General features: G+C 38.7%; 1 protein-coding gene across 1 annotated transcript in view; it reads right to left on the bottom strand.

The window, feature by feature from the left end:
* Nucleotides 1-23446, bottom strand: part of CTNND2 (catenin (cadherin-associated protein), delta 2) — a 327283-nt gene that overhangs the window by 125532 nt on the left and 178305 nt on the right. The window contains exon 7 of the mRNA XM_009883745.1: nucleotides 14077-14260. Within this exon, the coding sequence (XP_009882047.1) occupies nucleotides 14077-14260 (184 nt within the window). The remainder of the gene's footprint in view (nucleotides 1-14076; nucleotides 14261-23446) is intronic.

Raw genomic sequence — 23446 nt, 5'->3', positions numbered from 1 at the left:
ACTAGATTCATTTCACACAAACTATGAAAAGAGCAGAGCAAACTCCAAACTGGCATCTGCTAGAAACTGCTCTGTTTCTCACTGCAGATTCTGAGCACGAACAAATATTTATTATTGATAAGACAGGGAAATAATTTATATTTTACTGAACACATGACGTTCACAAAATAAACAGCACAAGGACAGACCTCCAACAGAGAGGAGTTAGTGTGAAATGATTAAGCAGGAAAGGAACGAATAAGCTCAGATGCCTGCCAAGAATCACATTCCCAAAACCGCTGCCTGTCTGCACCAAGGAAAACTCCAGCTATTCAGACGGCATTGTAAACACGATCAATCTCCTTCTTTATTTCTGTAAGAATGAGAAAGAAGGAGAGAAGGAAAGAAAAAGTACTATTGGCATTATTGGAAACCAAAAATAAAACTGGTGGGGCTAGTTTCACTATTACACTCATAATACATTCCTGCACTTGATTGACAAATGGGAGCCATTAGGTTAGCTCGGCGTACAAGGTGCTATGGAAGTCAATTACTTTTACTGTGTAGCAGCTACCTCTAAGGTTTTGGATAGATAAAAGACCAATACATGACAGTTATCAAAGTATTACACATATTCCAGTTCCTGCATATTTGTTTTTACCTATTATGTCTGATAATACAAGATGTGGTTCGCATTAGCATACTCTAAACTCTCTGTGTACTAACAAGGAAATAATTTGAGTACCCTTATACAAAGTAAGATATATTTACTTTGCTAAGCATGATCAGTTAAAGTTCGCGCGTACCTGGAGAAGAGGAAACAAATATCATATCTAGGCATTACAATACCCGCACTTTGTAAACTCTAAAGCTTTAGAGTTTACAGTATAAAGTCAATTTACAATAATGATCTACCCAAGCCCTTGAAGAATGGCTGACTACATAACACATCCCCTAGCAATAAAACATAATGATAGGGCTCATGCTATGAAAAACTAACATTTGTTTACATAAATTAGCCCCCATTTAGTAATTACACTGTATGTCTGCCATAAGGTCAAGCAAAATGTAATCCTGGCACGAAGCAACACTGCATGCATTATAGTCTAGACAGAGATATGTCAGAGAATTATGGGGGATAATTAATCAGTTAATGCTTTCCATGTGTTTCATGATATGTGGATTCTAGAATAAAATGTTTGTGCTAATGCAGTCACTTTCCGCTTTCTTAAAACAAATTCTACCAACTGCTGTTAGCCAGGCAAAAGAGTACTGAAAAAAGAAAGCATATAGCTATATAAACACATAAAAACCCCCACACGGATTCACACACATCTTGCTTCCTGGTTTATTAGCAAGTACTGATAGATATATTTTCATTATATATAATAATAATAATAACAAAGTATTTAAAGTACCTATACATTTGGAGGAACAAATAGTAAACCAAACTGATTATTTACGGGTCACCTGTGTATACACAAGTGCGACATACAGCAGTACTATGCCTCTACACAACCAGTACTTCACTCACGTGCCTAGTTAAGCGAGCGACCTAAAACAAGTCATGAATTGTTTTTGTAATCAAAGGAAGGTGACTAATTTCCCTGAACTCCTCCAAGTTCTGGGAAGGAGTTCACTGAACTCCTCCAGGATCAGATGCTGCCTACTTAACTTTGGGTATCCCAGTTTTCCTGATTAAATCCAAACAAAAAAACCCTTCCATCAAAAAAACCCACTATTTCTGGGAATCTGGGATTATTTCAGAGCCCCAAAATTCTTTTAGTTCACTTTTCTACAATCTAACGGAAGGCAAAACCAAAATTACCGGTCCTCTCCAAAGTAAAGCCAAAAACAAAAGAAAAAAGCAAACACATTGTTCCTGTAAAAACAATTAAGAATTCCCACACTGTTCCTGTAAATCATGTAAAATTTCAGTTCAGAAAAATGCATCATTCATGTGAATTTCCCTTTCCCCCATTTCGGTGCCAGCCATCCCAGTGGCAGCCATGCTCCAGCTGATTTTGCTGGTGGATCCTGTGCCTGTGCATGGATTCATTACTGAGCTTTTGCCCTCAGTGACCTCTGCAACCTCGTGACAGCAAAAGGTGACACGATTGTGCCAAGGAAAGGGCTAAGGAGGACTATGCTGTTTTCAAACCAGACAATGTCAAGCGTAGAAGACCTGGTTACATCACCATCCTCAGTGTGAAGTTAATAAAGCTGCATCTTCCTTCTCACATGTGTCCCAGGGGCTGTTCATTCTCTTGTGCACAGCAAATATTCATACAACCTCATATATATCTGTTTCTGCCACTTGGACATGCTGTAGGCGAGTGCAAACCGAGTAATTAATCTCTGCTCTGCCCCCTTTATCATGTGGGCTATAAAAAGGATGACCTCCCACCCCCACCCACTTTGTTAACGCAGTATGAGATCGCCCTCGTTTCTGTGGGGCTACAAAACTTAAATACTGCCATGATCAAAAGCTGCGCCCAAGGCCAGGCAGCCACGGGTCTACCCATGGACTGCAAGTGCTCACCGGAGCAGCCTGGAGTGCCACCAGAACAGCCTGGAGCGCCACCAGACTGCGAGCACGAGCAGCTACCTGCAACACACGAGTAGCTACCAAAACTACAGACGATATCGTGCATTTTCTCTTATTTGCATAGATTAGAAGATGCTCGTTCTTAGCATGAAGTCCAGCAACCAAAGACAGCAGGTGTCAATCAAAACCAATCCATTTGACCAGTCTACTAGAAAAAGTCCTCAAACATATTAATTATATAAATTGAACCCAGGGAATTAAATGAATTTTTTTTTGTACATAAAATATTTTTATTTTCTATTTTATTTTGTACTTTTACTTCATTAAGGGATTAAAAAAACCCCACCCACAGTGGTATATACACAATACTTACATTGTGCCCTTTCATGACTATCTCTTTTGAAACACTTTCCAAGTATTGTACTTTTGCGCATAGTAAATCAGATATAAAGATGGATGAATGACAGCAGGGGAAGAGGAGGAGGAGGTATTTCACAATGCTACTGTCCTTCAAGAGAAAACGCTGAAGCTGTAACCAACTAACTATAATAAATGAGTACCTGACAAAAAGAAATGAGCTGTGAAAGTAAAAAAGCTACACTAGGATGAATACTTCAGAAGTACTTTGTCATGGAAATCCTCTGTATGTAGTGTGCGACGCAAGCTAAAAATACTATCAGGCAGATGTTAAATGTTTTTATACAGTACATGCGGATGCAGTTAAAACACAGGATTATTATAATTCTTTTAAAAACCAGAATGTGTTCATTCTTTCCAGAGGAAACTTTCTCAACAGTAATACAGAACTTGAAAAATACAACACGAAGGTGATTTAGGGAAGACTACAGGAAAACCCCCCTAAACCCCACAAACCTCTAATATCTTTGTTTAACTCATTTGGAAAGAGGGAAGTCTTCCACCCTGCCCGCCATAGTTAGCACAGCCTTTGCTGGCGGAAGACAGGAGGATCCTCTCAGCCTGTTCTGTTGTTGACTTTCCGAGGCAGTGTCCGCAAGGCTGCGTGCCTGTCAGTGAGCTACAGCTGGACATGAGCATCACCTTGCACCTTGCCCTAGCTTGGAACCCTCCCACTCCACCTGCGCGAGTGTTAGTTTTCGTCGTGTCCAGAGAAATATGCAAATTGGATAAAACCGAGGAAACTGAATTAGAGATGGGCATGACATGCTTTTTACTTCAGCCTTCATAAAAGTCTCAATTTTCCCCCAAGTTAACAAGTCTGCTTTGCTAATCCTCTCAGAAAGGGGGAAATCCATTTCATTGCAAGTAATGGACTTCATCTTCCTTCCTCAACGTGTTCTTCCTAGATTGTCCTCTCTACTCAAGGAAAAAATCTTACAAAGTGCTAAAACGCTTCTATAGAGATGTGTCGTGACAGTAAGAACACAAGGTCAATATTCACTGGGCAAAGTTTCACAAAAAATGACCTCCAGAAATTATCTGCTGCCTTTCAGTCTTCAGCTCAGACATGGTAAGCTGAGCAGGCTTGGCAGTCTACAGCCTATTTCATCACCCCCACCCCAAGAACCATATTTTTATTTATTTACTTACTTCATCAGGAGGCTTCCTGGGAAAATATTTCCAAAACAGAAAAAGTAACAAACTTTGTAAGTGTAGTTGGCAAGGACTGCGGGTCTTAGGGTTTCAGCGCTAAGGATATTACCGGCCAGGGTTTCTCACGAGCTCTCAGTAGCTCACCATCTTGCAGAAATGTGGAATGCCATCAAAGCCTTCTTGTAGCAAGAGACTTGAGCACTGGCTCAACTTGAGCTGCTGGCATTAATTACTCTTGTGCTTGAAGCGAGACAGTTCACATGCCCAAAACATTCTGAAAGGGGGTGATAAAATGTTTACTCTGTGATGTCGGCCAGCTTATCCACACGGATGAAGCAAGCTCAGTGTACTTCAAACAGATATCTCTACTGAAAATCCTCAGACTGAGCAAAAGGACCAAATGATCTCCTCACTCCTAGGGGAAGTTTCTTCAGATTTGAAGCAGTCTATCACAAGATAACGAGGAAAAGCTGCACAAGTACGCCCTGACTTTTCTTCACTGTGCAGGGCCCTATGTCTTCACATGTTCCGTTTTCATATTGCGTAGTAACGCAACCAGTTTTAAGATGAGAAAAGCTAGTTAAGATACAAATCAAGAGATCAGAGCCAAAGAACCTCAACCTTACCAAATATTATTTAAAATAATATATCTGTGGTGGAATTGAGTGGGCGTACAAACTCTGGATGATTGTGTTTCTCGTTTTCCTTGGGTAAATAAAACATCATCTTCTATCAGCAGTCACTATGACCATGAGCGGTGCTGCAGAATTGTCATAATCAGTTTTTCTCTCATGCCTAGACAAATAGTGTCTCCAGACTACACCAGTTTTTCAAAGTACCTATTTGGAAAGGACTATTCAGGATTTTGGATAGTCAGCAATGCGACAACAGAGGTACAGCCTGGTTCCCACTGGCACCTGTGGTCCTTATGGTGCTTTCCAATGGGCCTGGACAGTTGAGACAGAATTGGCTCTGTCTCTTCAGCTTCCCATGCAGTGACTGCATGGACGTGCTGACACATTCTAAAATAGATGCGGTGCCACACAGGCTTGGGGACTCTTCCCAAAAAGAAAACAGCTGTGCCACTGTGATACTGAGTTCTGCAGCTGGCCAGCGAGAAGGAGGCCCACTGTAGTCAGCTGGGCTTGGAGTCAGCCCAAATCAAGTCAGCAGGCCACCAAGATTCAGATCGTATTTTATTATAGTTTCTGCCAAGCTAACACTCACTACCGCATAAATGAAAACTGTTCTGAAATGAAAAAAAGCCCACAGAATCTAAGCCCTTTCACAAAACAATTATACTTTCTTCAGAACATTCACATCCACACAGCTTAAACCCCTGACAGAAGGAAATGTAAATTAACACTACCTAACCATGCAAATATGAGCAGACATTTAATTTTCACATTAGGCCCTAGTTAACAGCAGGCATTCAACCTGAAAGGAATTAACACTACCAAAAGCTGGGAAATAGTCAGTCATACAACACATACTTGAGATACCCAACACAGCCCTAATCCAAGGCTGGGGTACACCATAAGCCTTCAGCCTAGAAGGCAGCAGTTGATAGTTTTATCATCGTCGCTGAGCCTAAGAATATCGTAAGAGGAAAGCAAAGGTACTAAGGCACAGTCATTCTTTTCATGTGTACGTGTATAATTTCCAGCAACAGAAAATTAGCAAATTACAGGAAGAACACACTCGTGCCATAGCAAGAAGCAAGTATTTATGACTGTAAGACATCCAGTAAGTTGTTGGGTTTTTTTCCTAAAAAACCCACATACATTCCTGTTAAAGATAATAAAAGATCCTAGTTCAAGAATAGGAACTAAATTTCAGCTAGGTCCTAAATTATCAGACTCTGACATATAACTGCAATATTTCTAATTTGTATCCAAACATGAAGCCCCATTGAAATACGAATGAGTTTCCTTGTTTGCCGAGAGATCACTTAAAAAATATTTTGAAGATGGATGCCGACACATCACATTTGGCCACCTCAGTGCAAAATCAACACATTGGGAGTTCTTCCCGCATTTGAAGGCAGACTTAGGCAGAGCAGCCCAGCGCCTCTTACCAGATAAAATGATGCAGGAAGGAGGCACACCACCGAAGCTCGTCACGTGTTTTTAAGTATAGGAGAGTAAAAAGTGTCTGGAATTATGTTGTATTATTTTTCAGACCAAAGGAGAATACAAAACACATTCCATAAGATCAGTTTAAAAACAAAATTTCTGGTTGAGATAGATTGTGATCAACTTGAGCCCAGAATGAACTTTCAGAGCTATCTGGAATTTGTAGCATCAATTTAATAGGCTGAAGTAATGATTTTACCAGAAATGCTGAAAAAGCATTAAACTTCAGAGTGCTATTTGAATACCACTGCTATAATTAATACAGTATGACCTTGTATAAACCTTATAAATTTGTTCATGAATATGCAAAGTGGGAGTAACTGCCCTGTGAAGAAAGAGTGGGGTGCTTAAGTATCTGACACAGCTACACTTTTAATTCTGTTGGTACTTTTCCCTTGAGTATCTTCTGAATAAAAATATTACAGCAGCAATCAGAGGACACTGATCTAGTCATACTAAAATCTCCTTCTCCCCTTGAATGTTAACATTAGATTTTTATTTCAGCTACATTTCTGAATCATCATAGTATTCAGTAAGGAACACTCTCATATCTCGCCGAAATTCACCTCCCAAACTTTATGCTTAACTGGGATGCAATCACTGTGGCCTCTCAGACTGGTTTGTGACTTTTTTCTAGACTGGACTTTTCAGCTTCTTGAAAAGGTGAAATACGTTTTCCCCAGCAGACTGATTCTTATTAATTTCCTGTGTTTTTTCCCATTTTGGTTTGTGGGTAGAAGATGAGGAATATGGCCATGGACATTTACACATGAGCTAGTGGAAGTTTTAGTCCTTTTTGAAAATGCATTTTGCATAGTTCATGCCCACGAAAGCAGCCCGTCTGAAAGTTTTTGGTTGGGGTGCCTGAAATTAGACACTTCAACTCATTATCAACATCATCAAAACTACAAATGATTTTCAGAGCTGGTGAGTCAGTGACAGTCTAGAAATACTCAAAGCCTCTAAACACCAGGCTCTTATATAGACACCTACTCCTTGATTAAAATGCTTGCCATTACGTAAATGCAACTTAGAGTTTACTCCTTTCTATTTTACTTCAAAAGACAAGAAACAGCAGTTCAGCCCATTTCCCTCCAGTGAACTCTGTTCCTGTATGATACTCTGGGAGGCATTAACAAGCTCATTAAAGACAGTTTTTCAAATTTCATCGTGTACAAGTAATATAAAACTTCTGAGCTAATATATTTAAAAGTAAGCAATATGCCATTCAGCTTTAACCTGGAAAGACAAGATGTAGAAGTTGTGGTCACCATTTCTTCATTTATATTAAATTGGAAATGTACTGGTTTCATACAGTGCATGCCAAGAATCCTTCTTGGTTTCTTCAAAATAATGGAGAGTGAACATTAGCCCCTCAGTTCCTCCACAGCTTGTCATTGCTGGGACCCAGGAGCATAAATGATATAATTTCAATAAGAATTTCAGTTTTAGTGAAAAGAGATTGAACTTCACAGAACCAGATATTAAAACAGCTTTTCCTTAGCTTCTCCAGAAGGCTCTCCTCTGCACTTACTTCCAACTCCAGGTCCTAGAGAAATTCCCAAGCTGAGAAGAACTGTCAGGAGAGCGTGTGTTTAACAATGGACACATCGGTATAGCCAGTATAACCCTGGAGTTTAGGAACTCTCTAACTTGATTCAATATTGTAGTTGTGGCCAAATAAGCTTTAACACATGGTGTGCATGTAGACTATGTAAAACATAGCAGGTGTTTCACCACAACACAGTCACAGAATGTAGCTAGGTAATTGGTATCAAATCTGCTGATCTAATGGTCCTTGGATTTTAATTACACCAGCTTTGTAATTTCAATAGCTCAAAGTGCATTACAAGGACAGGAACAGTGGTGATCACCCTTTTCTCCAGGATAAGACTGGATTTGAAGAGGCTAAGAGGAGGCAAAATTGCAGGTTTGGGTTTGGAAAACTTCCTCTGTACAAGTGGATAGCCCTGCCTCAGTATCCCTCTAGGTAGCTGTCTCTCTCCCATGCCTCTTGCTTGCTTGAAGTGCTTGTAGTAAAAGTTCCTCCTTAAGCAGGCTGCCAGTGGAAATACACAATTAATATGACTTTTGTCCTAACTTTGCATTCTGACAGGCTTCTTAGTGGAGCGTGAGCTTTCTTGTTATCTGATGTGCAGGACTGCAAGGTCAGCGTGAGAAGAACTCCTGGGCTCTAGAAAAAGCAAGGGAGATACTGAGATGGGTTGGCAAGTCCAACATCTCTGTATCCACTACAGCATACACAGTGATGGACTAAATGTGACTGTTCTGTTGATAAGAGAATCATAAAATCAGCAGCAAAAGTCCTGCTCCTACTGTAAGAAACCAGATCTGTTTATACCCAACGGAAGATATTCAGAGCTTGCACCAGTCAGTAAAGACAGAAAAGCTTCAGTCATCAGCCCTTTTATATCTGTATCTATATACACATAAACATACATATACACATGCACATATGTACATGTATCAGTAGTTTCCTAAGAAACATCTTTCACATATATAAAAGAATGTTTCTTCATATATATGTATGTTTCTTTAGAAACTAAACAGATGATGAATAATACAGTCGGTGCTATTTATTTTATGCTGCTCCCACATCTTCTTTTGTCATAGGCAGCAGAACGTCATATTCAAAACAGACTATAGAAGTTCCTAAAAATAGGAATCTATAGACTTTGGATGCTTAGAAGAGAACTGGAGGAGAAATAAGATGTTCAGACAAATGCATTAGCTGTAAATGTCTGTGAAACAGGTAATTCATCCACAAAATAGTTAAAACCTTTCCATATTCAGGCTTTACAATTAACACAAATTGTTTTAACAAGGTAATTTGTTCCTTCCAAAAGTTGATATACCCAGAAAATACAACTGGGTCAGTTACATTCAATTCATGTTTTAAAAGCACTTTTCCCCTTTGCTTTTCTACTCTGAGAGCTTGGCTATGTATTTTTTTCAGTTGAAAAATAATTAATGGTATTTTGTGAAAGGTCTGACACATATAAAAGTATGAAAATCTGAAAGGTATGGGGCTTTATAAACAAAACCTACTGGAGTTACTCTCCCATACAATTTCTAATCAACTAATAGAGGTTAAGATAAATATTTTAATAGATCTTTGATTTTCACAGTTGCCCCTGTACCTTCAGTGTATGATGAAAAATTAATAGAACATGGAAGAAATAAAACACCAGCATTTTATGATTTTGAATCTAAAACCAGATTAGACTCTTAAAAGCAGTAAATTCTTAATTTTTTTTTAATTTCTCAGATGAGATTCTATTAATGTAAATTCATCTTCAATTCATAGAAAAAACCCCAAGGTTCTAAACTGTACATCAGGACCCACTCTGAAGCAGTCTGTTCCTGAAGGACTGCACCCCATGGAAGGGACCCACGCTGGAGCAGTTAATGAAGAACTACAGCCCGTGGGAAGGACTCATGTTGGAGAAGTTTGTGGAGGACTGTCTCCTGTGGGAGGGACCCCATGCTGGAGCAGGGGAAGAGTGTGAGGAGTCCTCCTCCTGAGGACGAAGGAGTGGCAGAGAAAACGTCTGATGAACTGACCGCAACCCCCATTCCCTGTCCCTTGTGCTGCTCGGGGGGAGGAGGTAGAGAAATCGGGAGTGAAATTGAGCCCGGGAAGAAGGGAGGGGTCGGGGGAAGGTGTTTTAAGATTTGGGTTTTATTTCTCATTACCCTGCTCTGATTCGATTGGTAATAAATAAAATTAATTTTCCCCAAGTCAAGCCTGTTTTGCCCATAATGATAACTGCTGAGTGATCCACCCCTGTCCTTATCTCGGCCCGCAAGACTTTTGTTGTGTTTTCTCTCCCCTGTGCAGCTGAGGAAGGGAGTGGTAGAGCAGCTTTGTGGGCACCTGGTGTCCAGCCAGGGTCAACCCACCACAGTAAGCTTGACATTTCAGGTTAAAACAACACTGTGCAACGTGCCTCCTGTTGATTACTAAATTTCAGCTTATGGATTGTAAACACCCCACTGTAAACAACTGGGATTCCAAATTCAGTTTTCATGTGACTTCCCCTAATAAAGTCGAAATGAATCAGAAACTATAAATCAAAGATACAGTATTTCCCTAACAGAAATAAAGCAGTCACAGCTGAAATCCAAAAGGAAAAAAAGAAGTCAAAATTTCACAGAGCTTAATGAGGTAAGGTACGAGTATCTCAGTAGGAAGCCAAGTAAATTGGGTGATTACTCTAATACGTGTCACACTGAGGTGTGGCAATTTATGAAAGTTGAATATTAAGATTAAATTTATAAGTGATAGGTATAATGCTGTATTTAGAGCCTTGAATTTTCCAAACCATTTCAAAGTATTCAAGTTATGTAAAATTAATTAGTACAATATTGTATTAAAGCTATTTTCTTTTTTCAAATCACAAAAGTATGCAAAGTGCAGTTAGTAAATAACATCTTTAAGGAAAAAAGAAAATAACAGCAAAAAAAGGTGTGATGCTGCTGCATTTCATATGATTTCATACTGATTTCAGCTGGGTTACTGTGTGACTGGAGTTGCAGACTTGGTTAAGATTGACAATGAATAAGCAGATAAGAGTACTAAAAATTGCAGTTAACAAGCAACTTTTTAATTGAAAAAGTGTTAAGAAACTCTCATCAAGAAACTGAGAAAAGGGAAGATCAGCAGAAAGAATAATTTATATATTGTAGTGGAAAAACACAAAACAAAGGATCTGACTATTCCTATATAACAGCCATTGCAAATGATTCATTAGCATTGTGTATGGGATGGATTATATTACAGCACCTCTCAGATATTATTTAAAGTTTTCAGCAGTGAATGCATCAGAAAACCAAAGGCACAGAAGACTGAAAAAAAAACCCCACCCAAATCCTCCTGACATATTTGCTAGCATGAAACCTTATGTAATACAACCTGATGTCTCTAAAATCTGTCAACATTACAGATTCAGAAACATTTGTCAAGTATCCTGAACACCACTACTTTTCCTATAATACTGAGCATCATCAATGACAATCCTGCTGTAACTGAATTTTAACCAGCGTCCCTTCAAAAACCAGCTGGAGCAAAAGGAGAAAAAGAAAACAGCAGAGCCCAACCAAACTGCAGTCTTAGCAGAAGTTCTCCCATGGAAGATGACAATGGACTTTCCATTTGCCAGATAAACACAGCACTATCTCAGCCAGCAACCACCACCTTCTTCATTTACATTATCTCTGTTGTCCAGCGAGGTCTTGAAATGGAAATATGAGGCTCATACCTAGTCACAAGTGGAAAGTGTGAGAGCTGTTCAGTCTATTGAGGGTAGTGGGTATTTAAGGAATGCTAGCTAAGATACTACCTGCACAGAGCACGTGCTCCTCCGATCATCTCCACAGAGCTTTCTCATCTTTCTGACATCCGCTGTTTCCTCCAGCCTACAGCCCCATTATCTTACATGAATTCAACACAAGAACCCAGTTACTATCTCAGGTGTCAACTTACACTTTTCTCCCTCGCACAAACTCAAACTTGATGTTTTGTTCAGAGAGAGATATTTTCAACAGCGACTGGGGAAAGGTAAACAAGAAAGTTCCTGCTGGTGTGAAGCAAAAGTAAGTTCAACCCTCTCCAAATGTTCTGGCTCTGCTAAAGAGCATCCACACAGACTAAGTGGGATGAAATTATCTAAAGAAGATGGATGCAGGCCAGATAAATATCTGAACCCATCAGAGAGGACAGAAAGATGCACCTGGGAAATAGGGAGGGTTTGATATCAGAAAGATATTAAAAAGCCATACTGTGGTTGGAAGGCCCGGGCTTAGAAGGAAGACCAACCTGCTCAGGACAGCTGTTTGAGCTGCTGTTACAGCTACCTGGGAAGGACTGAAGAGCTATAATATGCACAGTCTTTTGCAGGCAGATGGGAGCTTATTTTGCACGAGCTGCCCAGAAGCCATTCTGCTATGACAGCATACCATCAAGCACTTGGTAGTAAGCCTTGCTGAAAAGCGGTGTGTATTAGATCAGGCAATGTACCATTCTCGTGTGGCCACAAGTCTCCAGGCTGACCCACAGTGCAGGCTACAGTAAGCTCACATCAGTTTGCAAATAGGCGTGCACATACATTCACAAAAAAACCCCCAAAAACAACCAAAGAAGAAAGATTTCAAGACCAATGTGCAATGAATCCATCAACTAGGAGGCAGGATGAACTGAGGTTTGCAAGATCAGGGATGGACTTCAGTCCCTGACAAGCACTTGGGAAAAATTAACAGGAAGACAGAGCTTATTGTGTGGGGAGACCAACAGTGGACATGCCTGTTCAGAGAAGGGGCACCATGAATCCTCAAATTTATAATGGACGCTTCTTTCAGAGGCAGCTCTTTAGCTGAGACAGGTTAAACACTGGAAGTGTGAGAAGTATAACAGGATACATGTCTTTATGGAATGACTTCTGTCACAGTGATTGAGTAAGTTTTTTTCTACTAATTTGAACATAATGCAACACAATTATACTACTAAAGTCTTTTCAAAATCAATACAACGCAGGTACAAACACCTAGCTTCAGTCACATATCCCAACATAGCTGGTATTCACATATACATACCTACATTTAAGTCCAATACAAGTATATCTGCAATACGGAAGTTATCACCTTCTGTATTTCATTCTCTTCTGATTAAATATAAACAATCAATAATAATTATTACTTTTTCCCTCAGCCTTTTCAGATATTACTTCTGAAAGAGAGACATTTCATTTGATGAAACAGCACAAAGACAAAAAGGTGCTTGCTACAGATACGTAAAAAATACTGCTATTTTACTTTGCCTCCAAATCAATGGTGGTTTTTCATTTAGCTCTTTGATGGATATCCGCTTTGGATGCAGCATACAACATAGATTGTGTTACTGATACATACTATTCACCTAACAATTTTCCTGTGATGTATGTAAAAAAATTAACTCATCAATTTTTATGTCTCTGAGATAGAGTAATGAATCTCCAATACACAAGGAGGAAAAAAAAAAACAACGCTTAAAAGAACTTGCTTAATACCTTAAAATATTTCAACAAAATGATACGGATTGGAATTCAAAAACTGCTGTGACTCAATCCTTTTGTAAGGTTTTCTCAGAGCTGAAACTTTTCTTACTCATCCTATTTTCATTCTCACATCTACAGTGATTTTTAGGAACAGATAGATCATGTTGCATATATTTATGTAAGCGCACTTCGGTGTTGCATATACAAGTTTGACATACAAATATAAATATAAACACATTCCATACTTGTTAAGGTTCTATTTAAGTATTCTTGTTGCACAACGCTAAATTGGCTGGTCCCTTATTGAAATCCATTTTTCATCTTCACAGAGCAGAAAAAATCTACTCTCTATATTTATCATAACTCCAGCAATGGCATCTGGAACCCGTAAGGCATGTTACTTTTTGTGAGCATCTTCATTATTTTTTGTGCTGATTAAATTGGGTGTAATAGTGAGAACATATCGACTTCACTTAAGCAAGTGGGAAAATGGGACAAATTTACAAAGAGAAAAACATCTGTAATATGCAAGCTTGGATGAGAAGATCGGTCAAAGCTGTTAAGAAAAGAAAAAAGGAAAACCCACAGCAGCGCTTCTAGAGATTGTTTTTTGAATGGCCCGAAGCTTGTTTTCTAATTAATTTCCAACTTTTAGTTTACAGCAGGGAAAGTCATCGTCTTAGCTGACAGGCAAACCAATTATTTACTTTACAGATGCCTAAAAATGAGAAATAACAATTCAAGCCAAAGTAAGATGATTAAGGCAAAGCAAATGTTTTGCAGTACTCACCTTAGGCACCCAGTGGCATTGCGCAGCACCTGTGATGAATGGAGTTGTATTTTATGATCATCCTGGAGCGGAGAGTTTTCCCATCCCGAGTGAGGGATGATCACTGCATTGGTCAACACTGCGAGGGCATCCTGGATGATTGGCATTTTCAGTGCATCACAGGAGGAAAGATTCCAGAGAACTCCTACAGAAAAATCAAATGGCTAATAATTAACACTTCTGCAAAAAAAGATTGAATAGTCTTCATCTTTAAAAAAAATCAAAACATTTCACAGCATTGTGTGCTTAAAAAAGCTGTTTCTGTCAAGAGAAAATGACTACGTTGTAAATGGGGCTGAATGATACCTGCACACTTTCGCAGTGGGAATACAGCTTTGAATACACAAGTAGTCACCGCAACATTGGAAATTTCTCAGAACTAAGACTAAAAACTGAGCAGCTGGTTATGATCTAGGCCTATGTAGGCTGTAACCACACATAGAATGAAGGACTATTACATGTGGTTTTTTAGGCCTTGGACTTCACAGATTTCTTCCTTTTAAATAAAATTAATAAAAACCAATGGCAGAAAATAGGCTCTGATTTACAGTAAGACTATAACTCTTGATAGACACGCAATGAGAGAAAAAAACCCTGACTCTTTCTGTGATCTTCAATGTAATGATAGTAACTGTCTAGGCTAGGTGGTACTATAAGCAAAAAGACTTCCTTCACAACCTGATGCAGTAGTATGGTATTATACTGGCCTCCAACAAGCCATTTTTTATTTTGTAAAAATTTTACTATTCAAAGTCACAGAATAATACCGTTTTTCCACAGAAACAAGCAGCTTAATGGTGCAACTCAGAAGGAGACTTAAAAAACCCCATCCTTTTGTTAAAGTTCTTAATGTGTCAAAGAAAAGGAAGAGCAATCAAGAGCCAAAGCTTTCTGAGCGCAGCTGCAGTGGTCTTTATTTTAGCCCAGCATCCTCCCAGCAGCAGCTGTAAGAGCAAGCCTGCCTCTTCCTACCTCTCCCCTTGCCAACACACGTCCTCTTCTCTAGAGGACCCTGTTCCTTCTTACCTCCCTCCCTGCGGTGACAGTAGCCTGGCCCCACACCTAACCTTGAGCGGCAAAACTGAGTTTTGCCTTTATGGCTATCCAGTCTTGAACCAACACAGAGAATGATTATCATCATTGTAGACACGAGGTTACAAATATGAGCGTTACACTGTGAAAAACCAAAGTGAATGTGGTGGGAGGAAACTGCTAAAGACCCTATGAACGTAGACTCAGACATTTATAAATATAAGCAGCAAGAAAACTGCTCGCTCAAGGCTTTCCTTAGCATTCTGTGTTTTGAAGGAGACATGTAATTAACAAGAATCAACCTACATTTTTGGGTTTCCCTTTAAAATTAATTACCTCTATGGGGAGGCTGTTTCAGTTACACAATGTCATATTTTAATTATTTTATATGGAACTGTATGCAAAGACAGTTATGCAGTTTAATGTAAAAATTTTGCTTAGAATACCAATAAAAAATCCCCAAACCTTAAAATAATCTGTATGTGGTAAACAGGCAGAAACTGACAGACTTTAGCTACAGAAAAAAAAAACCCAAAAGGCCAGAAATAAGAATACTGTTCATTTTTCCATTTAAGAATTGCTGCTTTAAAGGGAATAGAGTATTTGTTTGAATTCTGTTCTGAATGCCTTTATGAAAATTAATACTGTATTTAAAGGAATAAAGACCTTCATAAAGATATTATGCTCACTTCTCTATAACCTGTTCTTGGTAAGCTTTACTGGCACATCTACTATTCCTGAAATACCTAGCATTTTGCCTGGTTTAGTCAGTGCAAAACCCAAAATGGTTGACCTTTTTTTACATTTACCTAGACAAGTGTAAGTGATGTGCGTGAAAGTAGAGAATCAGGATGCAAATCTTTCCCCCTTCAAGGTCCAAATTACTTCTGATGCAAGACAATGCGTTGCTCCTTTGTGAAACGAAATGAAGCAAAAAAAGAGTGCTCTGATGGCAACAAAACAGTACTTGGGGCTTCAAAAACTAGTCATAAACTCAAAAAGAAGAAAAAAATACAAAAGAAGCAAACGTAAGTCTAGCAAAATGCTTAAAAATGTGTAGGTATACACTATTTTCTATTCACTGTAGGTTCTTGCTAATTAAAAGTAAACTCATGTAAACATCATGATAAATTGGTGTTCAGCAACAGTTGAGATGCCCAGAAATATTCTTTAAGCCCTTTTTCTCTATTTAAAACCCACTTGACACTGCACGAGCTTTTGCTCAATAAACTACCATAGTAACAGGCGAGCTCCAAATAAAAATCCAAATGAAAACCTACATACTCACTCAAGAGACAGTAAGTAGGATCTGGTTTCACTAACTGGAAATTAAACCTTCACAGTAAGAGGATGAAGGGATCACCAGACTAAATTAGCTGTTCTACCTTCTTCCAAAATGATTGTAAGTCAAGGCAGAATCAAGTAAAACAGCACTGCCCAGTAAGCCTGACACTGTCTTTAAAGTTTTTGGCCCTCACACACAGTTTTAAGGAGTAAGGTAATCTTCTTCCACCGTAGAACAATGCCTTTCATCTAATTTTAAGTCTTTGAGCACTACCAACCTCATTAATGAAAGAAACAATTTTATTCTGACAAGTTCTAATTTATTCTCACAAGTAGTGGAGCCTGCTACTTGCTGAGGCTGGCATTTTAAGTGCCTCCTTGTACCCCTCCTTAATTAAGGATTTGCAATTATGAAAGGGCATTGGCAATTCACTTCCCATTACTTTTGCTGAGGACGACCTGGAGCTGGATTTATGTGAGGCCTAAGAAGATGAACCATTCTCTTGACTTTGCAAGGGGAAGTGATAAAAAAAAAAAAAAAAAAAAAAAAAAGGATCTTTTACCTGAGGCACCTTCCATTATGCCTCCACTCTTCTCCATACTACTGTGAACGAATTTTTCAAGCGTGTATGCATTACATGCCCTTTAAGACTATAGTAAAGAGCTGGACACTGAGATAATTTGCCACCTTACTCTGAAAGCCTTGACAGAATTGGGTTTCTGAGCACAATAAGCAAGTCTGGAATAGCCTCAGAGGTGCCTTGACTGCTCCCTAAATCATCTGTGTGTCACCAGCTGCCCACAGGAAGGAGAGGGACCGGACTTCGCGTATCAGTGTTTCACCAGCAATAGTGGGACCCATTCTGCTGTACATGGATTGGAAGAGAGCTGTCAGTCCAACAACTCGATAATCCAACTCAACAGTTTCCTATCTGTAGACTGACTCTTGGGAGGGATGGGGAAATAAGAAACTAATCAGATCCATGCTGAATATCTCTTACTCGATCACTTGCATTCAATCTTATCTCCTCCTTGCTGTTGAGGTTGTGATGCACTCAGAGTAGGCATTTTGTCTCTATTTGCAGATCACTAGGTTGTGATGGATGCTACATAGAAAGAGAAAAATAGCTACCCCAGACTCATCATGCCTATTTGCAGGTTGAAGTTTTTCACCCTTACACATAACAAACTGAAGTGCACAGAAAAATTATATTGCAATTGCATTTTGAGTTTAAAACTAAGGAGAAACTGGTACTGAAAGAATTCAGATGGTTCCAGCTGGAAGATGGATTTTGGATCCGAGTACTGATTACCAGTCTTGCAGACATCAGATGAAGGACTCTTGAAACAGTCTACAGGAATGCTTGCTATGGAGATCTTGCTGAACCAGGTTAAATCTTCTGGAGTAGCTTATCAGAGGACATGCATCTATTATGTTCAATGAGTTATTTAACATACTAAATGTAAATCATCTTTTCTAACAAGGTCTTTCACAGATAATGACAATCAAATTTAACAATTGGTTAGAAATTTTGGAAAAGGTTATAATCAACCTTTTCAAGGACATAACTGCACAGATATAGCTCGTAAGGAAAACTACATGTAGATCTTAGTTAAGGCGATTTAAGTTTGTTGCCACTGGAAGAGGAAACTGAGAGAACACAGAACCAGGAAAACTTTGATTTATCTTTCTCTTAGCCAAAGTCCAGAAGACTGAAGACAAGACCAAGCCTTTTAAAAGCACAGTCCAGGCTGATGAGATGTTACTACCGCTTAGCAGACAGAGTTTATCCACCATCCTTTCAGCTTAGAAACAGCACTCCTTTTGACATAAATTCATTTAAGCTACTGCAGTAGGTACTGCATCACTTACCCTAAAGAAGCAAAGTAAAATATTTAGAAAAAATTGAAGTCTCTCAATTTAATGGAGCAATCTGAGCCAAAAACCCATCATATCTGAACCAGGCTGGAGCTCAAACTCATCCTGATTAAACTCTTCAATGCATTTTTTAGCCAGTGTTTTACTTAGAACTGGTATTTGCATATGTATGTCTATAGTCAGATATAACTAAAGACCTGATGAGCTACATGCTATCCTTATTCCATTCAAAGTTAAGAAAATTAAGATCATACACTTCCAAGCAAAAAATATCACCCTAGCAAGAGACCACGCGCAAAATCAGGAAAGTCTAAACAATTATTCAGTGCATGTCTAATGCTACCTCAAATGATGACTTTTATATATATAAACAAACCCCTCAAAACAACTTAGGTTACAAATATAACTGGAAACCAAGAAAACGGTAAAGTCAGCTTTTCCAAAAAGCATTGTTCCTGCCACACTGCCACTATGTATTTTATTTTTTTATTGTGCTGCAAAAGATGTACTTTGCCAAATAAATCACAGGGTAAAAGATCATAAGTAAACAAGTATGACTGCGGAAAAAAGACTGATTCTTCTCAGCTTGGTATGTTAAAGTCAGCCTTAAATTTATACCAAGATTTTGCTTATTTAATACTCTTTATTAAAAATAAAAATCTAAACATCTTCCAACTCATGTAGGCTTTTCTTCTCCATCTTAATTTAATAGTTGGGTCATGGGCTGATGCAGAATGCCATTTGGTAGAGCTGGGAGATCCAGCATCCCAGTGAGAGTGAAGACCACTTTGGCAGGCTTTTTTGTTTATACGCTGAAGGCACACGGGTACTACAGGGAGTTTCCCTCACGAACATGGCAATTAATATTGCAATCTGAGAGCTCAATACTCTGCACGGAAGCCAAGCACAAGGGATCTTTCACTGGAGTCCTTAGGAAAAGCATTTTCTACCCCAAGCTCTCAAGCGCTAGGAAAGTCATTTGCTGGCTCTTACTGCATCTTTGACACTCGGAGCCCGCAGTAATTGCAACTCTGCTCTGCAGAGCTGGATCCGCTCCGTGGCAGCAGGGTGCGGGCTCCCCATGTATCGCGTCGGTTCTGCTGTAAAGATGCTGAATACTAACCACAGCATTTCTTAATACTACGTGCAAGAAGACTTCACAGCTAGCTCAGCCGTCAAGGTGAGGAATTGGTCTCGGTGGCAGACTTTCTGCTGGAAATAAAAAGTGGCCAATTTGAATTCTGGCACCTGGACAATTCACAGCACACAAGACAGCTCCTTAAAAGCACACTATAAAAATAAGTCTCAAATTGGCATAACAGAGGGGTACGTTTCACCAATTTTCTTGAAATAATTTTTTATCTGGATACTGAAAGAATACTTATGCGCACCTTCCTGTAATTCGCTTATTTACATGCAGAGAAGTGGTTTTCTATCTGTGTATAAGATGACCCACGAAAAGTGCAAATTGAGAAAGACTGGGTTTCAGTAAAAGTCATAAGCAGGCAGGAGTTTAAGGAACAGTAAGCCAAGGTGCAGCCAGATGATTTTTTTTTCCCTTGGCAGCCACTCATAGCCTTACAAAACAAAAACTTCTACAGAGAAGAAAGATGATTGGGGTTTTTTTTTAACTACAAACAAACACAGTTTGATCTTGACAACATATAAGTACTCATGACTTCATATAAGTAATATAAGCATTTCCTTTGAAAAGCTAACTCTTTCTTTCTCAATTACTGCTCTCTTCATTCCAAAATTACATCTAGGATTTTATTAAAACAAAAATGAGGGACCAATTTTAATATTGCTTGCAAACAAATTCTGTCCAAATGCTATTGTGCTAACTGAAAAAATCTGTATTCTTCTCACAGGACTGAAACTTGACCTAATGTTGCTGCTCTCTTTCTGCTACACATTTTAAAATAATGTATAACTGTGGAAGGGAAGAATTGTCAGACAAGAATATTAGACAGTTATTAGCTATAATTTTAGGCAGTATAGCAATTACTAGAAGAGTTGACTTAAGTTACTGTGGAAAGACCAGTGGTTCCTGCTTGTTTTCTTAACTGATGAAATTAAACTGGTCCCGCAAAACACAGAAGCCAAACCAAAAGCAAGTAATTCTATGTGAGAGGAACACAGGAAAAAAAAAAATCAACCATTTTCAAACAAAATTTCATCCTAACATATGACTAATGGCAATACCATTCCCAATTAGATATTTTATTAGAAAACAAGGAAATCAAACAAGGATGCATATATGAATGGAAAGATATTTTTTTTCATTGTTTACATGTGTATTTTACTGAAGAATTTTTTTCTAGCACCCAAAATCAAAATATATGTTTGGTAACAGACCCTAATAAAGAGAACACAAATGTTATACTTACAACTGAACATCAAGTTACAGCTCTAACTGCCCAACTCCCTTCTTACAAGAACCAATTATGAAGTTAGTCCTATCTATAAAGTTGCACCTACATGCAAAATGAAAGGCTTGGTGTACGTTTTAAACTGCAAGTGTTTTAATACTCCATCATTCAGGCAGGGGCATCAAAATTATATGCTCAGCTGAATTTTTGCAAAGGATTACTACTTGCTGAAAAAGTTCCATGCAGCTGTTATGTCAAGCCATATGCTGCAACAGATGTCCCCTATTTATCATTCCAGATTGCGTTGTTTGATATTTCCTCTTAAACTTAGATTTGACCAAACTGAAAAAAAAAAAAAAATCATTTAGGTAGGATATTAACAAGCAAATTATGAAATTGGTTTCATTGCCACACGAATCAAAACAACTTGAATGAATTTTCCATACAAGATGGATGTCACTGATTGTACAAGGGAAAAAGTTGTTTCCCATTTAGACTTGGAAGTTGATGTGGTTCACACATGGGAGCGATCCCAGTGCCAGAGAGAACAAAACAAAACACCTTGTTTTTCGGGCTGAGACTGAGCGTAGTAAATTAAGGACAAGTGAATGGGAATTTGCTTGGGAAGCAAGGAGAAGGAGGCAGGCTGTGAGGGGAAAATTGAGGAAACCAGCCCCAAGCAGACCCCTAAGAGAGACGAGAGAGGGAATCCCCTGCCAGAGGCATTGCACTGCTCACAGCCGAGACCTCAGCACCCTGGGGACTTGTTCTGGCTCTTCTCCATTCACCTCCGGGGAAACAGGTACTGCCAGCTTGAGGAAGGTTTTGTATTGCTGTTTTATCTGTACGTTCCCTTTTCCCTATAACAATACTCTGAGCGCAACACCTTACAGAATAAATCAGTGCCCCAGCCTGTTGCTAAGAAAGCAGGGCAGAAGATTTTAGAAGGTATCTATTTTAAAACCTCTCCGTACTTAGCTGGGAGCAGCAGGGAGTGAAGTACTTAATCTGACAATTCATAAAAAGGTTGAGAATGACTCTTCATGAATACAACAAATCCTGTCAGTGGGTTTTCCCATTTTCAGAGCCAAAATAGTGACAGCACATTGAGAAAGGGGGTAAAGATCATTTTATAATTAGACAGCAAATTGTAATAGATTTCGTATAAAATGATTCAGTTGAACTGTCAATATTGTTTGCATAAGTGTTATTTGATAAGACAGCATCATTTCTGAAGCAAAATTTATTGTAATTTATTAAATTACTTTTAGATTTGCTGTTACATATGAGCTATAAATAGGATGTGCTTTGAATGGCTCTGGAATTTCTTCAAAATGTCATAGCCTATAGATTGGAAATCAGTTTGCCAACAACTTACAGGTGTAAGCTGTACAGCTCTTTACCTTCCCAGTTTGCAAGGAAAGTGGATAGGAAGATTTGGTGTCTCAGTAAGTGATTGCACAATGGGTTCACAGGAAGACTTTATAAAATGTGAATTAATTCCTGCTCTGAATTTGTTTGGAAATCATTCTAGAAATGGTAACAGTATCTTCTATAGGTGATGCTAAAATCTAAAATTTAAACTTTGCCAGAATGTAGGATCGTACTGTAAAGTACAACAGTGTTCCTCCTTGCATGGCTGTGCCTTGTTATAGCACATCCATTGACAGTGAAATGTCAGCTTATTCGTCTGGAGAAATACAAATAGATATTTAAAGTATTTTCTAAAAATTATCATGATGCAATAGCAATTTTTGAAAACTCTCTCTAAAACCTTAAAGTAACTGATTACAGGGGTGGAAAAGCAGAGCAGACCTGTAGCCCGCTAACCATGCCTTTGCCACTGCTAGTAACAGGCCAGAGCGTTTGTACTACCTTGGTGAGACCTCCGAAGTTGAGTTGCTTGAAGCTGCGTTGGAGTATTTGGACCTTTAGCTTGATTAACCCTAGCAAGCACTTCTGCAAACCAGGTGGCTTCATTTGTTTTGCTTTTGCTTAGCTTTGCATAATGGTGTGGCATAAGTTTAATTTTATTGAGGTAGCAGTAACAAGTACTTTTTCTATATTTAACAAATCCTTGGTTGCTTTCTTTCCCCATAACAAGATTTTAAATATCACAAGAAGGAACCATAAGCTATTCTATCCAAACTTTGAGCTGTGAGATGAAATGCATGTTTTTACTGCAATCTGAGACTTGCAGGAGATTTGATGGAGTATGGCATTCTAAAGGAAATTATCACTGGCTCACAAACCTCAGGGTAGAGGTTGAAGAATACCTTGATTAAAAGTATCTCAAGCAATGGGAGGGAGTCAAACTCCTATGTAACCTTTGGGTACTGAAAAGGCTTTTATACTTGAAGAAAGAAATAATGAAGAAACTATAATACGTAATTCCTTATTCAGCCATTGGCTTCAATCCAGAGCAAACAGATAATGTATTTTCAGCACACAAATAATTTCATTAATGTTGAAAACAACTGTTATTTAAAACAACTAATTAGAAGTAAATTAGTACAAAGAATTTAACCAACTTTTAAAATTGATTGTGGTGGGATATGTACTTACAATTACATCCATTTAAAGAAAGAGTACGAAAGATTTATTAGAGCTAGTACCCTTCAAATCTCCCTTTTAAATGAAAAGCATTTCATAGAATCATAGAATGGTTAGAGTTGGAAGGGACCTTGAAGATCATCTAGTTCCAACCCCCCTGCCATGGCCAGGGACACCTCCCACTAGACCAGGTTGCTCAAAGCCCCATCCA

This window comes from Charadrius vociferus, unplaced genomic scaffold, assembly GCF_000708025.1.
Source record: "Charadrius vociferus isolate BGI_N301 unplaced genomic scaffold, ASM70802v2 scaffold103, whole genome shotgun sequence".
In the NCBI taxonomy this organism is placed as follows: domain Eukaryota; kingdom Metazoa; phylum Chordata; class Aves; order Charadriiformes; family Charadriidae; genus Charadrius; species Charadrius vociferus.
The sequence above is the reverse complement of the archived record's forward strand: the minus strand, read 5'-3'. Positions and strand labels throughout refer to the sequence as shown.